Source organism: Lipophrys pholis (assembly GCF_963383615.2).
Source record: "Lipophrys pholis genome assembly, chromosome: 11".
NCBI classification, from domain to species: Eukaryota; Metazoa; Chordata; class Actinopteri; order Blenniiformes; family Blenniidae; genus Lipophrys; species Lipophrys pholis.
The window spans coordinates 15,670,588-15,693,917 of record NC_137631.1 but is presented as its reverse complement, the minus strand read 5'-3'; the positions used below and the strand labels follow the sequence as shown (position 1 = coordinate 15,693,917).

At 43.5% G+C, this 23,330-nt stretch overlaps 2 protein-coding genes across 4 annotated transcripts; one reads left to right on the top strand and one right to left on the bottom strand.

Moving 5' to 3' along the window:
- The first annotated feature begins 305 nt into the window (after positions 1-305).
- tmem60 (transmembrane protein 60) lies at positions 306-2,805 on the top strand. Of its 2 annotated transcripts, none has more exons than XM_080474635.1 (2): positions 306-464; positions 680-2,805. In XM_080474635.1, exon 2 carries the CDS (start codon positions 755-757, stop codon positions 1,157-1,159), a length of 405 nt encoding a protein of 134 aa, XP_080330761.1. In that variant the 5' UTR covers positions 306-464; positions 680-754; the 3' UTR covers positions 1,160-2,805. The 2 variants fall into 2 exon arrangements, with proteins under 2 accessions (XP_080330761.1, XP_080330762.1); XM_080474636.1 differs by having other exon boundaries at positions 609-2,683.
- A 1,211-nt stretch (positions 2,806-4,016) lies between these two features.
- Positions 4,017-21,458, bottom strand: LOC308117129 (lysine-specific demethylase RSBN1L-like). Of its 2 annotated transcripts, none has more exons than XM_080475816.1 (8): positions 19,814-21,458; positions 19,439-19,564; positions 17,365-18,074; positions 10,784-10,921; positions 8,466-8,608; positions 8,197-8,364; positions 7,596-7,707; positions 4,017-6,497 (listed from the first exon to the last, which is right to left on the bottom strand). In XM_080475816.1, the coding sequence occupies exons 1-8, from the start codon at positions 20,298-20,300 to the stop codon at positions 4,842-4,844; spliced, it is 3,540 nt and encodes a 1,179-aa protein (XP_080331942.1). In that variant the 5' UTR covers positions 20,301-21,458; the 3' UTR covers positions 4,017-4,841. The 2 variants fall into 2 exon arrangements, with proteins under 2 accessions (XP_080331942.1, XP_080331943.1); XM_080475817.1 differs by having other exon boundaries at positions 7,596-7,704.
- Between the last annotated feature and the right edge of the window lie 1,872 nt (positions 21,459-23,330).

Genomic DNA, 23,330 nt, shown 5'->3' with positions numbered 1-23,330 from the left:
GACAATCATTCAGTACTTTTCGGGTTTTTATAAATAAACGAAAAGTATCAATAATATTACATTACAAGGTGTGAAAGTTCTGAGAAAAAGAAGGAACTCAAACAAAAAGACTAAAAACAAATAATGGTTTCCTTTCTGAAAAGACTGCATCACTTTTACAGATTATATAAAATAAACAAAGACATTCAACTAAAAATAATCGATTAATCCACATACATCAACGAACGTTAGTTAATGCCCTTGTTTTGAAATGACTAACCGGAACTTATATACTGAGGGCTTTTATTTGGAAAGGCCTGACCGGAAGTTCTGTTCTGAGGACGAAAACAGCTAACTCCTGTTCGTGTCTCCGCTGTGGTCGACCTGCTCTGTTATTCAAACTTTATTTATTTTGCGCTTACATTCGTCTTCACTCGACTCAACTGTCAAACTCCGGCTGCTGAGAAAACCCGCTGCCCGACCCGGTAAGAATAGAATATTATTTATATTTGTTTATTTAGACATGTTCGAACGCTGCCGCGTTGTGTAAAGTTAGCAGCTCGATGCTAATGACAGCAGCTGAGCCTCCCGCAGGTGAAAACGGCTCCTTGTGTTTGTTTTGCTCGCAGCTGCGTGTGATGACGAGTCCCGTGTGGATAGGCTCGACCCTGAGAGATGCTCCCGTGTTGTGTGTTTTCAGGTCACTCCCGTCACCTTGGCCGTGGTCCTTCCTCTCCTCCTCTTCCTCGGGTCACACTGGCTCCCTCCTCCCTAGATGAAGATGTCCCTGGCCCAGCGGGTGCTCCTCTCCTGGATCTTCGCCCTGATCTTCCTCATCATGCTGGTCCTGAAGCTGGACTCCAAGATCACCTGGAACTGGTTCCTCATCTTCCTCCCCGTCTGGACATTTGACACCATCCTCATCCTCATGCTGATCGTGAAGATGGCGGGCCGCTGCAAGCCGGACTTTGACCCTCGGGACGGGGAGCAGAGCCTGAAGAGGAGGCTGTGGTACCTGGCGGCCCTGCTGCTGAAGCTGGCCTTCTGCCTGACCCTGTGCTCCCGGCTGGAGAGGCTGACCGACATGTGGCTCAGTGTGGTGTGTGTCCCCCTGTGGGCGCTGCTGGGGGGGGCCCTGGTGGAGCTGGGACACAGTGTCTTCCACTACAGGAGGGACTGAGCCACAGGACTCCTCAGCATCAACGTTTGGAATGGAGCGTCTTCAACAAAAGGATGCGCGACACAAAGACAGCGCTTACCACTATTATAAAATGTACCTTTCTTAGTTCCACGTCAGGACTTCGGCAGGTGCAGACGTTGACCTGAGACGTCACTAATGTGACGACTTGTTTTCCAGGTCAGGATTTAACATCAATACCATGAGAAGAGACGATATATCGGCACACAGCCCTCTAAAGTCCACACTGCTCGGTGTCGTCACAATAATTCCAGCCTCTGATTACTTTTGTGTGTGTTTGTCATTTGGCTGGTTTGTTCAGTCAAAAAGTGGCTCTAAACTGTCGTCCCACAGGAGGAATGTTTCTGATCTGAGCCTGCTGGCTGAGAGAGTGCACTGCATGTTATCCCAACTTGGGCTTTCTCCCACAGTCCAAAGACACACAACTGAGTCAGTGCCTGGAGGTGTTTCCTCCACGTTACAACCTGAGATCCAGTTGCATCCTGTCTGTCGACAACGAACCCCGCTTCTCACCCAGTGTCAGCTGGGACGATCTTAAGACAGAGAAAGGGAGGACAGATGAGAAGCTATTTGGCTCGTCTTCCCTCAACAGCAGAGTTGAATTCCAGATTGATCCTGCTGGATGAGGCAGTGTACAAATGTCATTATTCAAGATGTGCACTGGCTCCTTTACATGATCATTTTGTTTTTACCTCGGTTAGTTTCATTTTAAACCAATGAACTGCCCACAAGCTGCCGATCTTGGATTTGCAAATAAAAGAAATGTTTCCTTTATGTTGCTCAGGTATGGAGGCTTTTGCCAAAACATTCATTAATCATTGCGTTTGGACAGTTTGCTTCAAACGGTCATTCTCCAGCTTCAGAGTATGTTCCTAATAAAGAGTATTTTAGCTAATGAATGAAAACACAAGCTCTCGGCAGTAATAGTTCAGAATACTGACTTAAAAGTTTTATCATCACCTGTTTTTTCTTTCAAAAGCCTCCAGATGTGAGAAATGTGGGGAAAAAAAGAAGCTTATTTTTCTAGTTGATGGTGAACCGAGAGCAGCCCTGAGATGAGGTGCGTCTTGCCTCAGCCGAGCTTTACACTGGATAGAGCGGGTCCAGGAAGTGGATGGATGAATGAGGATATATTCCAGGGGGTCAGTCCAGTGTCGCCCACTCCTGGAATGACCAGAGACACAAATTAGAGTCCACTGAAACGTTTGTGATGAAGCTCCCTTTGTCTCCTAGAGCAACTCTCTCCATCAGTAACACATGAATGTAAATTCAGAACTTTAAACTTTGCACTTTAAAACTGTAGCTGACGTCCGTGTGAACGCTAAAAGCACCCGACGAAATACCAAAACTCTTATTTACCCGTGTGAGGCGGTACCGTGTCGGATGTTTGAGCTCGATCGCTGTAAAACTCACCTTCATCACCCCACGGGTTCATCACCTCACTGTAACGTCAGCCTCGCTGTGGGGAGGGGGAGGGGGAGGGGCACTTATCAATAAAGCTCCTGTAAAAAAAAAAGCACAAGTGTGAATGATTGTTATTTTATTTAGTGGTGTAATCTGAATTGCTGCTTTGGTCCATCACCGAGTTGTGTTGGTCAACCTCCGAATAAACCTTGAACATGAGGATCAGTCCAGCTTTTAAAACTACATTGAATGTAATAAGAGCCTACTAAAAAAAAATACAAATAAAGATCTGCACTTACAAAAAATGAGAATTTAAAAATTTCAGTGATCTTCAAACTCTATTTAATCTTGACTGAACTTTGAGTTGTTGGGGAGTGAACGACATTCAAATCCATAAAAAAAAATAAAAAGGCCCAATTCTGTCCAAAAGTTCCAGGGTCTCAAACTTTTATTCCTTAGATGTCAAAATGAACGACCTCCACAAAGTGAATGCACCAACAGGAAATGTGATAGAACTGCCAGAATCTTAAGTTAAAAACAACTAAAATATTACTGATTTGAAAGAAATGATGGCGGTATTAACGGAGTGTCAAACCTTTTATTTCCTTGCTTCATCTGTGAGATGAGTGCCGGTGAAACGTGTCTGACCTACTGTGTAACTTAACTCCTCCTGCAGGTACTCACTGCTGCGCCGCCTCCAGAAACGTGATGGTTCCGCCCCGTTTTCTATCAAAACTCCAGAGATCCGTCACTCAAACCCGCGAGCTGGATCACGGCTGGCTGAGCAGGAAATGTCAGCCTGTTATCTGGAATTTTATTCTGGCGGTATCAGGTAGAAAGCCAGATTGTGTAAAAATGACAGAGTGTTCTGTGGGAAGAAAACACTGGGGAAGTTTCAGAGCTCTACAAGAAGCTTAATGAAAGTTTGTTTTAATTCACATCTTTACAAATATGCAATAAGTAAAATAAAGTATTTATTTTCCACTCTGTGTGAAAGCCACTCAATACGAGGAAGGCGACTTTTTAATATTGTACCCTGACATAAATAAACCTTATTGTAGGAATAGATTAAATAATCCCTCTACCCTACAGTTAACTCGCTACAAAAACTGCTGTATTTTTTTTTTTAATGCATACAATATCAAAAGAAATTGATCTCCCGGGCATTATTTCAAAAAGTAAAGATCCTGAAATGAGTTTCTGAATATTCCTGATGGTGGATTTTCTTTTTTACTGGCAAAAAAGTGATTAATCCTTCATATCTCGGCCCCTCAGGTAGAAGCACTCTTAATGATAAAAACAACTCAATGATGTCAATATTTGAAGTTACATGTGTACATTTCAGTGAGACGGGGTGGTATGTGATTGTGTCCAGCGTCGTCTCGGCCTGCCGACGTACAAAATGCAGAGGAGACTCTTCACACCCATTAAGTCAACATCTTGAACCATTTATTGAGAGGTTCTGATCAGAGTATAAATCACACTACCAAGTCTTATCTTAGGAAATAAAATGTATTTACAACAGGATTTTCACATACATAGTTTTCAAATAAAAACAGACAGTAAATGATATAAATAAGTTCTATGGAAAATAAAACTTGTCTTACAAAAAATATATGCAATTTCTGTATACATTTTCTCACATTGGTGCCAATAACATCTATACTGTACAGTTTTGGTACATACAGTATCATTTACAGCCCTGTGTGAGTCAAACAGTCCAGCCTGAAAACAACTACTCGCTCCCATTGTGGAGTGTCGCAGACAACGAGCCTCCCAGAGCCGACAGGAAGCGGGGATCGGTGAGCGGGGGTCACGTCCCAGACGGTGAACACAGTCTTTTCCTATAGCAGAGGGTGAGGGTGGTTGTTTTCAGACCGGCTAGTCCAGTACCTAAAATAGGTGTTTTAAGAGCGAAGCTAAGTAGTGCACAGGCACCGACACACGGGTCACAGAACATTTTTATAAGAAAGCCTACATACATCCGCTAACAAACGTGAAGTGAGCTACTTAGCTTACATTCTTGGGCGCCGTTAAAAAATCCTCGCAGAGCGCGTCCTCGTCTCGGGGGGCAACGTGTCGGGGTGGAGGAATGCTTTCTGCTGGAAATGAGAAACACCAGCAGACATGTGGAGGACGGCTGCGCTCTGGAACAGTTTAACAAAGCCTCGGCGTAAGTTGTACAGTAAAAAAAAAAAAAAAAAAAGAAGAAAAAAAAAGACAGAAAGAAAAAAAGAAAGAGGACTAGACATGGAGACATTCATATTAAGAAGTCTTTCTGTGTTTGGGGCGTGTGTGTTTTCAGAGGCTGTTTCAGCCCAGTGTCCTGTAGCGACGTGGCGGCCCTCCCCTGCACCGAGTCCTTTACTTTTGGTCCTTTAGAGGGAACAAGTGTCCGAATGTTCGACGAGGAGCCTCGAGAGTCAGTGTGGTGGTGTGTCTTCGCTCTACTGTCTGTGAAGGACAGCGCCAGAGTCTGGTGAGCCTCCATCGGCTTGAAAAGGTCAAAGGTGACGAGCGTCCGCGGTGCTTTGTGTTCTGCAGGTGGCGGCTTCTTCTTCTCCTCCTTGCCGCCCAACTCTTTTTCCTTCTTCCCTTCTTTCTTCACCTGAGCGTGTGCGGGCCTGGACGTCTTGCCGTCTTCTCTCGCCGTGGGCTTGGTCGGCGTGCTCAGCGCGTTGCCGTCCCTGTGGCCGCTCTTCTCCTTCTTCCCGTGCGACGACTTGTGTTTGTGTGAGCAGGAGTCTCGAGCCTCCTCTCGGTCCGGCCGCGAGTGCGCCGCCGCCCGCTCTTTGTCATGCTCTTTCTCCTTCTTGACGTGGGGCTGCGTCTTTGCGTCCCACTCTCTGGCCCACTTCTCGTCTCTGGCAGCGGGCGGCGTTTGAGGGGCTTTACTGCCCTCTTTCGTTCGCTCCTCATCCTCTTTCTTCTTCATCTGCGGCGGCATCGAGGGGCCAACCTCTCTCAATCCTTCAGTCTTCACCTTCTCCTGCTCTCGCACCTTTTCCTTCTCCCTATCTCGGTCTTTTCCCCGGTCCTTTTTATCCCTGTCCTTCTCTTTACTCCTGTCCTTCTTCTCTTTAACCCTCTCCTTTTCATCTCTCTCTCTCTTTACTTTGTCTTTTTCTCTTTTGATCTGCGGGGTGTTGAAAGAGCCGTCTTTACTCCTCTCTTTCAGAGCCTGACCTGACACGGGAGTCTTCTGCTGCCTCTCTTCCTCCAGATCGCTTTCCTTCCTGCTCTGCTGCAACGTCTTTAAGGACGCCTCGTCCACCTCTCTCTGCTGCAGCACCTCGCACGCGTCCCCTCCTCCTCCACTCTCCTCTGTCGTTTCTCCCTCGGCAGTCACGTCCATCGGCGCAGGAGTGACGGCTCCTTCGTCTGCTTCTCTCTTGACTGCAGGTAGCGGCGGCGTTGATGTCAGCTCCTTCATCTCCGCTCTGTTGTCTCGCTCGTCCTCCTTCAGAGTCTGTGTCGGAGTTTGTGAGGGGGGCCCCTCCCTCTCCTCGTCCTCTTCTTCCTCCTCCTCCTCCTCGTCGTCGTCGTCCTCCTCCTCCTCCTCCTCCTCCTCCTCCTCCTCGTCCTCATCTTCCAGTTTCATTGCTGGTTGTCCTGTGAGGTTACGCTCATTCTTCACGTCCTCGTCGTAATCCTCTTCTTTGATACGAAGTGTTATTTGACTGGCCGAACATTTCTCCTCCTCCTCCTCCTCCTCGTCTTCCTTCTCTTCTTGTTGGTGGTATTGTTTGAGCCGGATGTGCCAGGCCAGGCTGCAGACGGCAGACACGGTCTTGAACTGGTGGACGACTCCTCTGGGGATGAAGTAGATGTCGTCGTGGTAGAGTTGGATGCGGGCGTATCGGATGCCCTCCCTCCTGAGCTGGTTCAGCTTGGCGTCATCGATCCACTGCACACACTGTGGAAGAAGGAAGAGGAGGAGCAACTTTATGATCATCCTCAAACCCACAATGGTGATTCCTCTACTCACACCTTCTGATTTAATACATCTGTGCATTCCACAAAGCAAACAAGGACGGTTATCGTCCACAAAATTCAAACTGTCAAACCTCCATATATTTGACATTTATTATACATAAACCAAATACCTCTAAATGTTTTTAGTTCTTCATGCTTTCGGTTGATGTACTTTTACTCTCACATGGTTTGCTCTGTAAAGGTCATGTAACTTTGCATTACAGTTCAGGTGACGGCTGCGTGTTGCTGTCCAAGATGCACCAATCACATTTTCTGCTGTTGTTGGTGGAAATTATTTATCTTGGGGGATTTCAACTCGTCTTCAACAAGGCTGCAAACTAGTTCCCCTCTGTAGTGACAACAAACCACCCACAGTCCTCGCTTCTTTTAGTCTCCAGGTTCAATACGTCCTCCGACGACAACCCCCAAAGGAAAGACATCAGCTTGTATACTTTGGTTGTTGGTTGCGTCCTTCAGTAAACGCGTATGCTCTCATTCTCAGTTAAAAAATGGTTTTGTTTTTGTTTATGTCTTTATTATTTTTATTGAGACCATTACAGAAACTGCGTAGATCCAAGTAAGTTATTTTTATGGTATCTATCTATCCTGCAGAAATACTAAAAATCTATTTCAGATGTTAATGTTTCGGGTATAAACTGAATCTTTTTACTCACAATTTAGAATATAATTTATTCACATTGACAATAAAATAGTTTTGTAGAAGCAGGAGTTCCAAACTTTAAAAAAAACAAAACAAATTTCTTTAACCAATCTCTTCCACCAAAAACACAACACATATATATATGTGACAGTTTCAGACTGTTTGAGCCTCCTGAACACGATCAGGCTCTTTAACTGCTAAATGCTTTGATCCTACAATGTCTGTACATTTTAAGATCAGAAACTGATGCTGAAAATCTGCATAAAGAGAAAAATGACAAGTCAGAACAGGTAGACTATTAAAACGTTCAAAAAGCTGACAGGAACTATGGATTGAGGAACTCCAAACTGCAGAACACGGTCAAAGAAGCGGACTCACCTGCGACAGCGGCGGTTCGTGGAGGTCCAGCTGCAGCCTCATGACCACATCTGGAAAGTCTCCAGCGTGGAAACACACAACGTCTTTGGTGATCCGGGCTGGAGCGTCGCTGCTGTGAGGAAACACACACAGTCCTGTTTACTCACCTGAGAGGTTGGAAGACCAACTTTCAAAAACAGCATTATGGTCTGAATAAGCCACCGGACTCTGCATCAGTCAAGTTCGAGTTTCGCCTGATGATGACCAACAGTCATTTTTGAACATGACTGTTTTCTGCATTTCAACTTTAGTAGTTTCGTACTTAGATGCAGAATGAAGAACTTTTACAACGATGCAGGGTCTGGGTTGGTCCTTTATGTGGTTCTGCATTCTTAGAATATAACAACCATAAGCTGTACTTGCTCCAACAGTGAGGACAGATAAACATACACCTATAAGCAGCAAATGTGGTCACACAAAATAATGACATTAAAACAGTCGTATTGCACGTAAAGTTGTGATATATTCACGGTGATCTCAGGTGAGCTGGTCCGGGCCCGCTGTCTCAGATCCAACATGACCCGCCAAGTTAAATTCTTTATATGTGAAGAGGTTCACTCACTCCTCTCCGCAGCGGACAGCCTTCAGCACACCCACAGCAGCAGTGGTTTGTCTCTCGAAGCCCTGACCGATGTGATCGGCGTGCGCTCTCGTCCGGTCCTCGAACAGCATCTCCCTGGGCTCGCTGGCTCTGGGTAAATACTGCAGGTTCTTTATCTCATTGGTCGACCTGAAATCCATTTGGGAAACATTCAAGATTTGCTGGTTGTTGAAGCATGAGGTGTGTTTCACTGCTGCAGGGGTGCAGCGTTCACAAGTCTGTTCACACACCTTTTTCTTTTAAAAGGTGACTTGGGCATGTCTGCCATTGGGATCATCTGCTCTCCAGGTCTGACCCACATGATGGGGCCGTCGTCGCTCTCAGTGGGACTCTGCAGCCGCAGACTGGAGAAGGTTCCCCAGGGAAGAGTCCGCTGCACCAACACAGGGTGAGAAACGTCAGCTTATACAACGACACGCAGCAACGTACGGAAAACAGCTCAACACTATTTATGCCCCACTGCGGTGATTGTTAAGAACTGTAAACAAATGGTGGCAGTTTTGTTTCATCTCTGATGAATAGTTCATTTATTGCCCAATTCTTGCCAAATAATTAAAATTTACCGATTCAATTAACTATACTGGAATCTTTTTACATTCATTCTCTCCTTTTCTCTTTCTGCCAAACATCATTAAATGTCTTTATGCCTCATTTTACACTGAAGGGAGTTTTCTACTTCTGCACCTAACAGAAATGTAGAAAATGAAACTGAACAGAAGAGAATTAAAAACGGTTTCTGATTTATAGCCTTGTTTATAGATTCCTCTCAATATTCTTCCAGCTCATCTGGACTTTCTTCGTAGCGTGGCTCGATGTCACATCATGAATCAGAGGAAACGGTCAAAGATGCAATCGCATTTTTATAGGACAGCTGATGTTTGTGCAGTTTGTAATCTAGTCATTATTATTTCCAAGAAAGGAAACACAAGCACTGTTTTTTTGTTTGTTTTTTTAAAATTGAGGCTTTCAGAATAGCATTAAAAAAAGTTCCTAATTGTGCCTCAGCATTCAACCATTAGCTCTGTGGTCTCCAAAGAAGAAGATGCTGATAACTTTGTACAGTAATCTTGTTTTCATCAACCAGACATTTGTAGCTGAATTTTACTTTTAATCATTTTGGCAATTCGATCCAAATGAATGACTTATTAAACTAGAATGACCACCTCTTGATGGTTTGAGCTGTGATGCTTGCAGACGATCTGAATCTATCTCACAGCTCGAACTGGAACGAGGGCACTCCAGTAGCACTTTCGTTTATTTTTTTGGTAGGTTCCCTCAGACACAATCTTTTCCTTCATTACTTTATAACTTAAGTGATGTACTGACATGCTTTACACCTAATTTTGTTATTGTTTACTGTGAGGAAGCCTGATAAAGAGCTCAGGTGTAAACACTAGTCCACTGCAGGGTTTATACTAGAAGTACTAGTCGGGTGCGTGTACTCTTTTCTCTAATATAATTTAGTTTTATCTATTTAATACTTTCACAAAAACATTCAGCGTTTTTCTGTGGATCACTGCAGCTCATCTAGTTTCTGTTGTGTCACAAAGTTCTTTCAGGCATGAATAATATAAGCCAAGGTCGATGATTCATTTGAAATGATTTTGATTCAAATGACTCTTTTAGACCATTTCTCAGTGGGTTTTTTTCACCCCTCAGATAAAAAGAATTACACCAAAGCTGGCTCCTTAAAATTAACGAAATATAATAACCTAACCCTAAACCTTGATACTTCTCGCGGCGCCTTTCAAAAAGCCCACAATCCATGTCTGTAGCTGCATCAGAGCGTTTTATGTTGTTGCTGAGTGACAATAATAATAGACCTGCCCCCCGCTTGGTGGGCTTCCCAGAGGGTAAACTCAGGGCAGTTACAAAGACCCCGCAATCAGTTTCAACATCGCTGCACGCAGTGTGACATATTAGTATAAACAGCATTATACTGTTGTTTGTACATTGAAGTCTGTCCACCATCATGACTCGCATACACAGCTCTGTAACATTATATAAACTTACACTTTTCTAGTGAATGAAGCGTTAATATTTATACTCAAAAAGAGCCAGCACTTGAACGGCTTTGTTCGTACGCATCCATGATGCTTTTCTGACTTAAAACACTGTGATGAATTATGATAACGCCACATGGGCTTAATCACATTTAAAGATTACTGTGGGTCTACAGTGGCAACATGTTGTTTAACCAAAAGTACAATAAATAGATGAATATGACTTTCTAAACTTATTGGGTTCACGTTTAAAATAGTCTCTTGAAGTGTTTGTGTACAGTGCTGATGTTAGAGCAGTTTTCCCACATTTTTTCATATTTGCAGGATGTAAGGAAATGCTTTGCTAAATTCAAGCTAAAAGCAATTATGGTTATGCTTTTATAAGAAAACTATAAATCTGACCTCAATAATTAGCAAAAGAATGTCTTTTATAGTCCTAAAATTTTGCATCGTTAGTTGAGAATAAGAGAAAGTTCACAAGCTACTTGCCTGTAAAGGGTTAAAGGCAACAGAAATGAAGTTTATTAATGCATCATTGCGCTTACCTCCAGAAAAGGAGAGTCCTCCAACATGCTGATGAACTCGGGGAAATAATCTCCCACCTCTTCATCCACTGCTCCGACCAGACTGACCTGCCGCATGGCCCCCGCTCGGTACGTTCCCTGGGAATACGTCCGCTTCACCTGGAGGAGGCAGCGCAGAGGAAACCGATCAGAGCCAGCAGGCACCCGTAAATGACACTGAACCCGACATGGAGGTTAAAGCCACAGGAGAGGTTTTTAATACAATTATGAGACGACCACGTTGGTCTAACCACTGAGCCTGCCAGTGTGTGTTCAACATAATCGGCGTGACCTTCTCAGTGCACCTGTCTTTATGAAGAGGCTCATTAGAGGGACTCCTCGACACTCAGAAGACGTAAATGTCAACAGATGACAGATAGAAAGTGAGCTGTTGTCAGGTTGGCGGAGAAAAACACCAGCTGAACTACTAAAATACTTTGAAGTTCACACAACGGGAGGACGTCTTCAAGACCGACGACATAGACAGACGTCAGGTTCATCGAGGTTATGTGTCAACGAGACGAAGGAGCGACTAACACCGATGTACAAATTCAGTCAGATGAGCACCAGCACTAACGTGTCCGCTATGTCACAACGAGGGGGTTTAATGAAGCACAGATGATGCCCCAGTGCACATCATAAAATGTTATGTGTCAGAGTCGGCCTGTTTGTGTCGTTCCTGACGTGTAAAACAGAGAGAAAGAAAACAACCCCCAAGATGATCATGCATCTGTGAGGGAGGCTGCAATGACTGAGTGTTCACACCACGTCAACACACAAAGATTAGTTCATCCAAATTCAATGAATAAAGGCGTTTATATCATTTAATATCATTAACGATACATGATATCAGAGGGAGTGTTAAACTTGGTGACGAGGCAATAAAACCATATCTATTTGAATCATAATTTCACAGTTCACTGAGGTGCAATGCAGCAACAGCAGACAAGACACCTTCCTAAAATACATGAAAACCAGACTGGTGTCACATTTAAACAATGTTTTAACAAACGGCACTGTAACACATATGTAATATGAGGAAACATTTCACAATATATATTAAATTCTTCACTAAATATTGAATGTGGTTAAAAGCCCTGACTTGAAACTTTTTCATATTCTAGACCAAGACATGCTGGTTTGGGTTTATGTCGGGTACGACAGCCTCCAGCAACCCTGACAAGGATAAAGCAGCTGTAGATGAGTGATGGATGTCAGTTATAAAGTTTCACATTATATTATGATCCTGGTTGACTTTTGGTTTGGCGACTGAACATTTTCTAAACTACTCATCAAAGGTAAAGAACTTTGTGTTTGCTCGTTCTGAAGATCAGATGCTGGTTGGCTACAAACTTGCCAATATGTCTCACTTCTCCAGACTTCAATCAGTCCACTAAATCAAGAGTCAACAGCAAATAAAGGTTGTTTGGCATTGGCAGAGAAGATCTGGCAAATATCTAATGGGTGCCACCCACATACTCAGATCCGCTGCTCCTCCCACAAAAACATGCTTCTTGCAAATGTAGGACCATTTGAAAATGAAATACACTTTTCTGGAAAATCATTTAGCTAAAACACATCTAAACCTCTTGTGCGTATTATTATAACGTGTCCCGTGCACAATATGTGAATGAGCAAACATGTTGTGTTGTTGTGATAAATAAATCATCCACACCGGGGTCATCTCTCGGCTCTCAGCGTGCCTTACACTCAGACTTTAACTTGCCTCAAGTTGGATGAAGATTTGACCTCCCAGCAGGCAGCTCTCAACAGCTTATTATTTCATCCTTTAATCTATCGGTGCTTAAAACAAAATCTAATTTGCTCCGTCAGTGACAGGTGCGCAGTTTCTGTCTGCTTCCTCACTCTGTGATTTTGGGAAGCGTCAACATTTTGCATTAAGTGATGCTTTTTTTTGGCTGTACTGTGTATTTATAAGAGATTTTAGAGTATAACGGCCCCTAAAGAGCAATACATGTATTCTGCAATACAGATGCACAGACTAGATAATGGTGAAATATCTTGAAACAAATCTCCCGAAATAAAAGCACATCTGAATTACAGTGGGTATACTATGTAATGAATTACAATCAGAGGTTCAGTTGTTAGAATGACGACCAGCGTTTGTATTAATGGTGATAAAAAAGACTCAACAATAAATACAAGCAACAACAATAATCATGTAACATGATATAAAAGCATCTCTGTTTTAAACAAAGGGGTACCCCAGTTTTAACACCTAGTAGATATATTGGATTGTTTGTTCAATAGATATTAAAACTTCACACACACACACAATTATTTTAATATCCAATATTAAAACTGTAATAAAAGACGCAGCAGGCTGCAGGTAGGAGAAGTGATGATTAATGTGGGAGACGGTATTTAATGATACAAGCCTGAAAAGGTTTATTGAACTACTGCTGATGTTACCGTGAAAACAAAGTTAACTTAAACCTCCAAAAAAGGTAACCGAGGGAAAGTTCAGCATGAACACCAAAGACATTGTTCGGGTTTGGTTTGATTCAGCTTTACTCTGTATTGAGTTTTGACTCAACTGTGATGTTTTAAGGCTCCAACACTTAAAACAGTCGGATGAGCTTATTACCTGCTACCTGCAACATGTTGTTCTGCAGTGAATTATCCAATAATAATATTAACAATAATTATAACAACTTATTGTATGTGTCCAGTTTGAATCAATATGGATGTGTTTGATCATTTTTACCTCGACAGAAAAGGGAATATTTAGTGAATAAAGGCCCAAAAATGCTCAAGCCTAAATACAGACGGATATGGATGAAGTCTTTTATGTCTTCTGTGTTTATTACGTGTAAAATTTTGTACATTTCCAGGGAGCATAGCTGTGATGCAAACAAAGTAATACCAGTGATGACCTGTGGGGGCAGTGTTGAACAGTATCACTCAGGTACAATTACCAAAAGGTACAAAGCAGACTATTTAACTCTGAAGACAGCAGAACTACAATCCCATCCAGGAAAGACATAGAATGTGTACGTGGATACAAACATCTACATCATGGATTAGCCTTGGCGTGAGGACAAACAAGCTTCAGATAACTTGTGTGAACGGTTTATAAACGTCTACACTAGCAAAGTTGAATACGCATGGCAGCAAATTGTCCCTATGGATCAAATGTTAAATACAAAAGACAGGAACACTTATATTAGAAGTTTTGAACCAGTTTTTCCTGTTTGGATTAGAACCATTGTTCCACATGAAACCAACAACATGCAATGCCCTCTACTGGATGTATTGATTAACAGCCACACTACATGCACTAATTTATGTGTGTAAAGGAAACATATTTGTGCCCTGAGATTAAAACATCTTTTGACACTTGCTTCAAATGTGCATAGTTTATTATTTTCTTTTAGGAAATTGGGTCAAGGGCCACAAAGCATGGGAATCGCTGCAGCCCATGTCTGCTGCACATCTACATTCACCTTCAGGAAACAAACAAACCAAATTATGATTCAAACCATTGTCCAAGTGCCATTTATATGCAGGAAACAGCATGGAAGTAGAAGGAGAATGTGGAACAGTTTGCTTCCTTGGGAATCTGCAAATTGTTGTTTCGTTGCAGCGCTTATGTCGCTCTGATCGTCACGTCTCGTCGACTCCATTTGGACACGTTGTTAGTAGCTGTCGCGCGCAGCAGCAATCACACACGCTGTGTTGTACTGAGGCAGCTGTGAAATTTCTGACACTGTCATCAGATTATCTGTCTGTGGTTGGATGACCACAACAACAGCTGGCTGCGAACGCCTCTCACTGTAAAACAGGAGATCACAGACTGTAAACGCCAATCAAAGGTATCACCATCTTTCATCTGGGACGGCCGAAGTCACACGGCTTAAAGCAAAGAGAACCAAAAAACATGATGAAGACCATGACTGGAGCCTCCTCACCACAGATCCTCGTTGTGTGCGTGACTGAGAAGTTGCTGCTGCTGCTTGGACTCCCGTTTTATATTTGATGAGCTCTCAGCTGGTAAAAACACCACCACACTAATCACACAAGTGCATTTAGTCCAGCTCACAGCAAAAAGTGGAAGTTAGATAAGTTCTGTAGCACAGAGGAAAAGAGGACTTTTCCCCGACGGTGTGTTTTCACTCTTCTGACAGAGTCAAAGAGCTTCACATCATCAGTCGCGTTCACACACACCGATGCAGAGAGAACTGCCAAGCAAGGTGGTCGACCTCCACTGGGAGAAACTCGAGGTTCAGTATTTTACTCAACAATAGTTTGACACACGCACAGATAAAGGCTGCGCTACCAAGGGACCACCATATCCATTACAAGAATTTACCGAAAAGGCGTGTGGGAAGACGCAAGAGTACCTGAAAAAACACTTGCAAGGCCATGGAGAACATGCAAACTGTGTTGTTTTGAATAGTTTGAATTCATTTTATATAGGTTCTGGTGTTAGCGGCTTTTGCACAACGGACTGGACCACCATGACTTTAGCCTGGTCCCGGCTGCCTCCCGTTAAATTCTCCAAACACGGGACTTCTTTTCTCGGACAAAAATGACCGCGGTGAGACATTAAACCAACTGCAGCTCAAAGGCCAGACACACAATGTTCCCTTCATCAAACCTCCACTTAAAAACAGCCTAGTGGTTAGAGTCGACAGCTTTTGACTAGAAGTTTGTTGGTTCAAATCTCACTGCCGAGTTCCCACTGTGGCTCCATGAGCAAGGCTCTTAATGCCTGTGTGTGTCTAGTCAAGGGGAACTATGAATAGGAGGGATTAAAAGCAGAGAAGTAATTTCCCCAAGGTGATTGATAAGTATCTTGAATCTAAAAACACAAAACAGTCTTTCCTTACACTGATCCTCTGGGTCATTCTCTTGCCTTTAGCTCATGGGTCTTAGCTGTGAATGAACTCTTAACTCAGAGATCATAATGGAAAAAAAAAAAACAGCTCCCTCTCTGCCTTGTTCCTCGGCTGTTTGCCATGTGAAAGTGTCAGTAAAAGTTGTTTAAAAGAACGGTCTGAACATGCTGTAGTACCAGGAGACTCCGTCTGTGAGGCTCGAAAGTGCAGCTTCTCAAATTGAAAGCTGAGGACCCCGGGGGTCTGTGAAACTCAGCCCTCTCGAATCATGTTTTACCATAAAATGCACACAAAACAGAATCCTTCACGCCCACATGGCTTCACTGTCAGTATAAAGTCTGATTCTGACACATCGATCGCACCCATCTGACAGCAAACGCAGCCATAAAACCATCAGTCATTTAACTCAAGATGCTCTGAACGGTGCAGCTTCTTTACCAGTGACTGTTATGGAAATAATATTCACATCAAATCACAAGCTTACATCAAGAAAATACACTGACAGTTGAACCGAGTTTGTTTTTCAAAAAGCAAAAACAAAAAGTGGCCGAATGTAAGGCACCCTCTGCCTTATGCTGGCTGTGGAGGAAGTCCTGATACCAGATGAGCTGAAGCAATATCTGATTACAAAGCACTGCGAGTACGGCCGAGAGGAAAGACCCTGAAATTATTTTCATCCCAGTGAGAGGTCTGTGTGAGAATAATTTCAATATTTCTTGACCTAAATTGATTCTCTCTCCGTCTACAGACATGTTTAAAAGATGAAGAAGCAGCGAATGAGGTGCCGTGGGACCATTTCTGACTTCTTCATCTCCAATAAGAATTCAACTAAATGCTGAGTCTCATTCTCTTTCAGTGTGCATAACAAAAGTTTTGACAAATGATTTATTCAAAGGGAGGTTTCTGCGTTTCACAGTCAGAGTTGATATGTTTCTAATAACTGTGATTGACCGTAAACACTGCAGGAGGGGAAACTGGATCAAATCTAAACTGCATGCATTGGTTGATTAGTCTAATGTTATTGTGAAGTTTTATCAACGAACAAAGAATGCTTTGGGCAAAGAAGATACTCATCTCACAAATCCTTTAATCTATGAATGGGAACATTCTATTTCCATCTCATGAAATGAACTCATCGCTGGTCTAGATTTAGATATTAAGACGCAACTATTCAAATTGTATTAAGTATGAAACTAATTTAGTTGAAGCAACACAGATGATGTGAGCTGTCTGAAGACCGGGGAGAAGAGGACTAATGACCAATTTGGTTGATTTTAACTCACAAGAACATTTCATATACAAATAACTGAGCCTATAATCCAGCAGTTGTTCCAAACAACTGTAGGCTTCACCTATTTACAAATTCAGTTTCCTCAGTAGCACCACACTACCTGAAGGCGTCACCACACAGAGACATTTAGGAAGCTGCACACCGCCATCGCGCCACAACGCAGCCTGAGACACCCTGAACACGCCAGTGAAGACATGTCAGCACAGCTTGAGGAACTCTACCCGCTAACAGTCTGGACTGCGACTGTCAGCGTGTCGCTTCAGCCGGGGAGAGCCCGAGTCTGAGCTGCTCAACGCCTCCAGACTGCAAAGTGACACTTCACAGCGTCTCAGCGTCCAGTTCATCTTCCTCTCCGTCTCCGTCCACCAGCGAGAGAGAGAAAAAATACTCAAAGCACAAAGCCGTCTCACCTGAGAGTGGAAGTTGGCCATGGTTGTGGTCTCGATGTCCTTCTTCCCAAGCACCTCCATCTTCACAGGCGCGTTGGGGAAGTTGTATGAGAAGTAGTCCAGGAAGTCCGGGAGGTAGGAGGCCGCTCCGTGTATGATCCCCATCACAAAGCTGGCGGCCTGGGCCTCATCCTCGCTGAATGACAGGGTCACAAACTCCTGGGCGAATCGCTGCATCTCGGCCGGAGACAGGCTGGAGAGCTGCTCGCAGTAGGCATGCGCCACAGACGCCCCGCCGTTAGCCTGCTGCTCAACGTGGATCAGACGGCCAAACTCCAGGCCGGACAGGGCCGGCGCCGGGGTGCAGTGGAGCGGGGAGTTGTAGCCGAGCCTGTCCCTGACCATGGAGGAGATGGAGGTGGAGGAGGAGATGGAGGAGGAGATGGAGGTGGAGGTGGCAGCAGAAAGAGCAGGATCCTGATGGTGTGGCTGTGGTGCTGCTGCGGCGTGGATGAGGCTACCGCTGTTGTTTCCATTTATTCGGCTGAGGAGCTCAGGAAGACCCAGAGAAACCCCGGAACACACAGTCTGACATGAGCGGTGATACATTTTGGGCCGGCCGTGTCTCTCCTTCACCCGCTCGCCATCTTTGTGCTTCTTTTTCTTTTTCTTCTTGAGTTTCTTCAGCAGGAGGTCTTCCTCTGATCCAGCTTTGGGTTTCTCCTTGGGGTCTGTGACGGGGAACAAACAACATTTAAAATATGGAGTGTTGTGTAACTATTGAAACCTAAGATCTGCAGATAAACCGACAATGAAAGCCCAATATAGTGTCCATTATCCTCACACTTCTCACAACGAGCGTTGAACTGTGGCTTCAGCAAAGCATCTCCTGACAGTTAACACAGTCGATTGATGCATCTACTTTCATACTTCTCACGCATTTCCTCATTAACAACCAAGGTTGACAAAAAGAGAGAAAAGTTTGCACAGCAGCATGATCCACTTGGACAGGCTTTTAAAATATTCTATCAGACAATGTAAACAAAACACCTGCTCGGCAGTTTCTGTGGCATCGTCTCTGAGATGTTTTACCACAACAGTGCTGTGCTGCGTTAACACAACACAAAGCACGTCGCTTCACTGTGGTGAAGTTCTCACCGAATGACGACTCAACAACAATTTGAAAACAGTGTTGATTATCGGGAGCAATTTCCCTATAGTGCAACAACGGAGTTCATCAAGTCCTTTTGGAAGCATCCAGTCTGTAACGAGATCGAACTGAAACAGTTTGTTTGGGGCCCATTCAGATCCAGTTGTAAACATACCCAGTTCGTAGTTGGGCACACACCAGGTTTTTAATTATAGGGTACACAACTGTGATAATTCAGTAAGCACAGCAGACTTAATTTTAATATAACTTAATTTTATTAAGAAAAACAAACAGAGGTAGCTAACCTCTGGGCTCCTGGCAGCTCACAGGGCATTTTCCATTGAACAGTAGTTGGTACAAACAACCTGATTTGAAAACTGGAGTTTAGACTTCTTAAAAATGTCAAAGTGATAATTTGTATAAAGTAGAAACAAGCATGAATTCATGCATTCTGCTCATTCATTCTCAACTACCAAGAAAGATGTTGATCAAACAATGTTGGATATTTAAATATATTTGGTTCCCAGCTTAGTAAAGCACCCTCTACACATATTTAAATATCCATCTCCATTAAAAAGTGGACTATTTAACTTGTAGTAGTGTTTGGGAATATTACCTACTCTTGAAGTGGCTCTCAGGTTCAAACGGTGAGAAAACATTAGCATTATTAATACACTTGATGTTTAGAGATTCTACAGTAAAGCAATCGAGATGTCCCCATGTGAAATTAATCAAACTTTGACACCAATACAGTTTAACCACATATTTAAACATTCTGACAGCTGTGCTTTGACATGTGTAGTTTCCCATCTTCACTATTGACAAGTGATTTGAGGAAAGTTGCGCGACGATGTAAAAATGAGTCCAAATATGTATTTCTCCCCAAACAATCGCAAACTCGTTGTTTACATCTTTGACAGCTCCGCATTTGGTTTGCGGTCCTACCTTTTGGAGGAGAGGTAACTTCTCCGTTCTCCCGGGCGATGTCGTGCACGGGGGGCATCTTGTGGTTCTTCCACTCTTTGCTCTTCTCCTTCTTCTTCTGTCGGTCCTTGTCCTTCGCCCGGTGGTCTGACAGGAGTGGGCAGAGGAGACACGGTGAGCTGAAACGCTGCAAACATCCACGCTGAGACACACAAGTGAGGCGCAAACATTTCCACGTGTATGGACAAACCAGCACCCGGGCCTAATAAATACCCGGGCCTGTGTTCCAGCGGATTATGTAATGCTCTGATAGAAGGTTCGGTGTGGATGTTGCTTCACATGTGGTTGAAATGTGAGTGTGAGCCGGGGAGCCGCCGGGCTGTGCTGCTGTCTCACCTCTCTGGAGCGTTTTCACGTCGCCGTTCTCGGTCTTTGTATGGAAGCTAGCAGGGCTCACTCTCTCCACGGCGGCGGAGCTCCGCTGCGCCTCGCTGCTCTTCTCCTTCTCCTTGTGGCGCTTCTCCTTCGCCTTCTTCACTTTGTGCGGCGACGCCAGGAAGTTGCTGATCTTGAAGATTTTCCGGGCAGGGGTGGTTGGCACCGCGGCGGCGGTGGAGTGGCTCGCCTTGGCCGGGCCGAAACTCCATTTCGCTGGGCTCCCACAACTCTGCTTCCCGTTGTGTTTTTCCCCTGCGCACACCTCTCCGTTCAGCCTGCGGTGCTTCAGGCCCTTCTCCTCCACGCGGACCTTCTTGGGGGGCGGCGGGAAAATGTCGCTGCAAGACTGCGGACGGCTCTCGGGCGGCCGTTTAGCTAGCAAGGGTTTAGGGGAATTTGTTTTGCTGTTTGCTGCGAAATGCATGGAGTCCACGGACTCGGCCATCTTGGAAGTTTCTATTTTTTACGGTCAGACGTAACTGGTGCGTGAGAGCCAGGCCGGGGGCGGGGCCTGCGGTGTGACGTAAGACGCAGGGGGGAGGGGCGCAGCCAGACTGTTGACAGCCTGCAGGAGCGGAAAGACTGCAGCACGCAGCGGGAGCACGCAGACAGGAGCAGCCGCAGCGGGAGCACGCAGACAGGAGCAGCCGCAGCAGCGCAGCCAGTGAGCAGCAACCAGCACAGGGCCGGACCCACGATTTTTTCAGTGTCGTGCGCGTTACGCCAGGTCCGCATTGTGAAAGGTGTGCACACTATTTTCCATTAGTGATACACATCACATTTTTATAAAATTAAATGTTACAATCCAAATCTGTTTGATCTGTGTGGCATAATAGATGGATCCCTAACTGAAATCTTTTTCATTTAAACCAGTTTTTAATACTTCAATAGTAATATTTGTTTTTAACAACACTATGTAATTGTGATACATTACTATACAATGCTTGTGACATGCCTGTCACTGATGGCTTTGACGTTCAGGTCCAGTCGGTTAAACACAACAGAGGATCGAGCTCTGATTGGGCGGGGGTGGCCTCAAGTCTCATGTTATTCACACCAGCAAGATCTTGAAAAGGGTCATTGGATCATTGCTGCAACTTCCACACAGTAGAGGGTTAGGATTTACTTAAGGATTCTGATTTAGCAAGGGCTTGGAGGACGTTTTTCCTTAAAAAAATGACATTTCATAGAACTTGACTTGATTTTGCTTGGGCGCTCCCCAGCTACAGCCTTGCAGCAGTAGACAAGCCTTCATCAGGGCTGGATTAGTAGGAAACCGCCCCCTTGGGCACAGACATTTAAAATCTCTCCACACCCCAGCGAGATTAAAAAAATAGTGTTGGTATAAGTGCAGTTTAACATTTTTTTCTGTGTGTTGATTTCAAATAGGTTTTTTAAAGCGCCTCTGTGGTGATTTTATGTTTTCTTGTGCTTGTTTAGTGTTACTTATCTTATATCCTCACAAAACAAGACAATACCAATTGGCTGCAATGTTTTTTTTTGGTCTGTGATCCAGTCTACATGGCTGTTTATTCTGCACTTTCCAGAAGGGAATTTTCCTAAAGGACAATAAAGTCTATTCTCACGTGATATAATCTTTTGATATAGGAAATGCTGTGGCTGCTTGTATTTTTTGTTTGTAAATCCTCTGCTTTCAACAAAAATCCCCTCATAAGATACATTAGATAGAATATATATGATATGGTGAACTTTTACAAAATTAACAAAAATGAAGTCATTTAACAACACATCTATTTTCACATTATAATCATTGTGATTCACTCAATCAGCTTATGGATCATCAATGTTTGGAAGTAATATGTAAAGAATCAGGAGTGTAATTAATCCATCACATACAGCTTTGTAAAGCTATTGAAACAAGTGTTTGTGATGATACTTCATTATGAACGTATTTTATCTTCACACAAAATAGAATAAAATAGAAATATTTCATAAATCCCAGGGAAAGTCAAAAGACTACTGTTGTAACTTAGAAGAATTTCCCCAAGGAATATTTAAAATACTCTCATTCTAGAATTAGAGATATTATGAGGCATTTCCCGCAAAAGTCACTAGATGGCATCAAAGTGATGGAAATCCACTGTGAGGTATTCTATTTGCTGCGAAACTCATCACGTTCACTGACCCTTGCAGCAGTCGTTAAAGCTCAAATGTTGGGTGGCGTCAGTGAAAATGTGCTCAAAACTGTTGGAAAACAACAACGGGTGACTCACTACTTTTTATATCATGCATGAGCTCACCGCCATTACTCATTTTATTTAAACATTGTTATTGTAATTTCTGGATAAGGTCTGAGTACTGTCTTTGTTGACATACTCATACTTGATGAGAGTTATCATTTTGTTATGACATAAAAGGGAAACAAATGCAGAAGAATTGTGCAAAATGACTTCTCTGTTAAACGGGACTCTTGCTCATCCTCCCCTCTTCGTCTCTATCTGACTTCCCAACATGCCTGAGAGAGATTGCAAAGTTAGGGTATACAGTGTTCATCAACACTGACAGTAGCTTACTCTAAAATGAGATTTGTTTATGTCTTTCGACACAAATTACTCAATGGGTGAATACAGCATGTGGGCTGACACTTAAACAGTTGCCATAGAGAAAAGGACACAGTTTGCTGAATAATAAAGAAAAAGTTATTTCTAGTTTCCATAACAAAAGACAGTTCAGAGGCAATCGGTCTTTATAGCACCTTCAGCAGCAGAAAGTACATTTACTGACGCACACATTGGAGTTAACACCATGTATTATTTATTTTTTTTAAATTTGTAAACCAATATTTTGAATACAAAACACATTTATATAACGACACATTAAACTAATAGTTAGCAGGCAATTTTTATGAGGATGGCATGCCACTTGTTAACCTGCCATCTGCCCCTCCACCCTCTTGCTGCAGGCCAGTGCAGGGGCATGGGGACTGTTTACGGGAACAAGTCTGACTCATTGATCCTGTACCTCACGGAGGTTTGCACGTATTAAAAGTTATAGCTCCTGCTATGACTTCATATTATGTCGTGAAAGGATTGATCAAGCGAGGACATTTGATTTTCTACGTAAAGATTAGAAGGGCTTCCGAGGGCCGTGCTGTTAGAAAAACCCACTTCTGCTCTGCCTTGCTTTATTTTGAAATAAACACAGTAACAGGTGCCTTTGTTTCAGTCGGGTTCATGTATTTCTCTGGCTGATTTTTCTTATGATGGTAAGTCAAATGGTAACACATGAACAAAGTGATCACTTCTGCAAACTAAGCACACAGCTATATACGTTCCACTTCAGTGAATAAGCACCAACTAGTACATTGAAAGTGGCCACATAATAATAGAATTGCTGTAGTTGTATGCATCTTGTATGCTTATTTTGATTTGAGTCATAAATTCTCATTGACGTCATTGGGACGTTCAAACCTGCGCCAGACCTGGCAGTCTTATGGCTCAGCCTAATTGGGTTG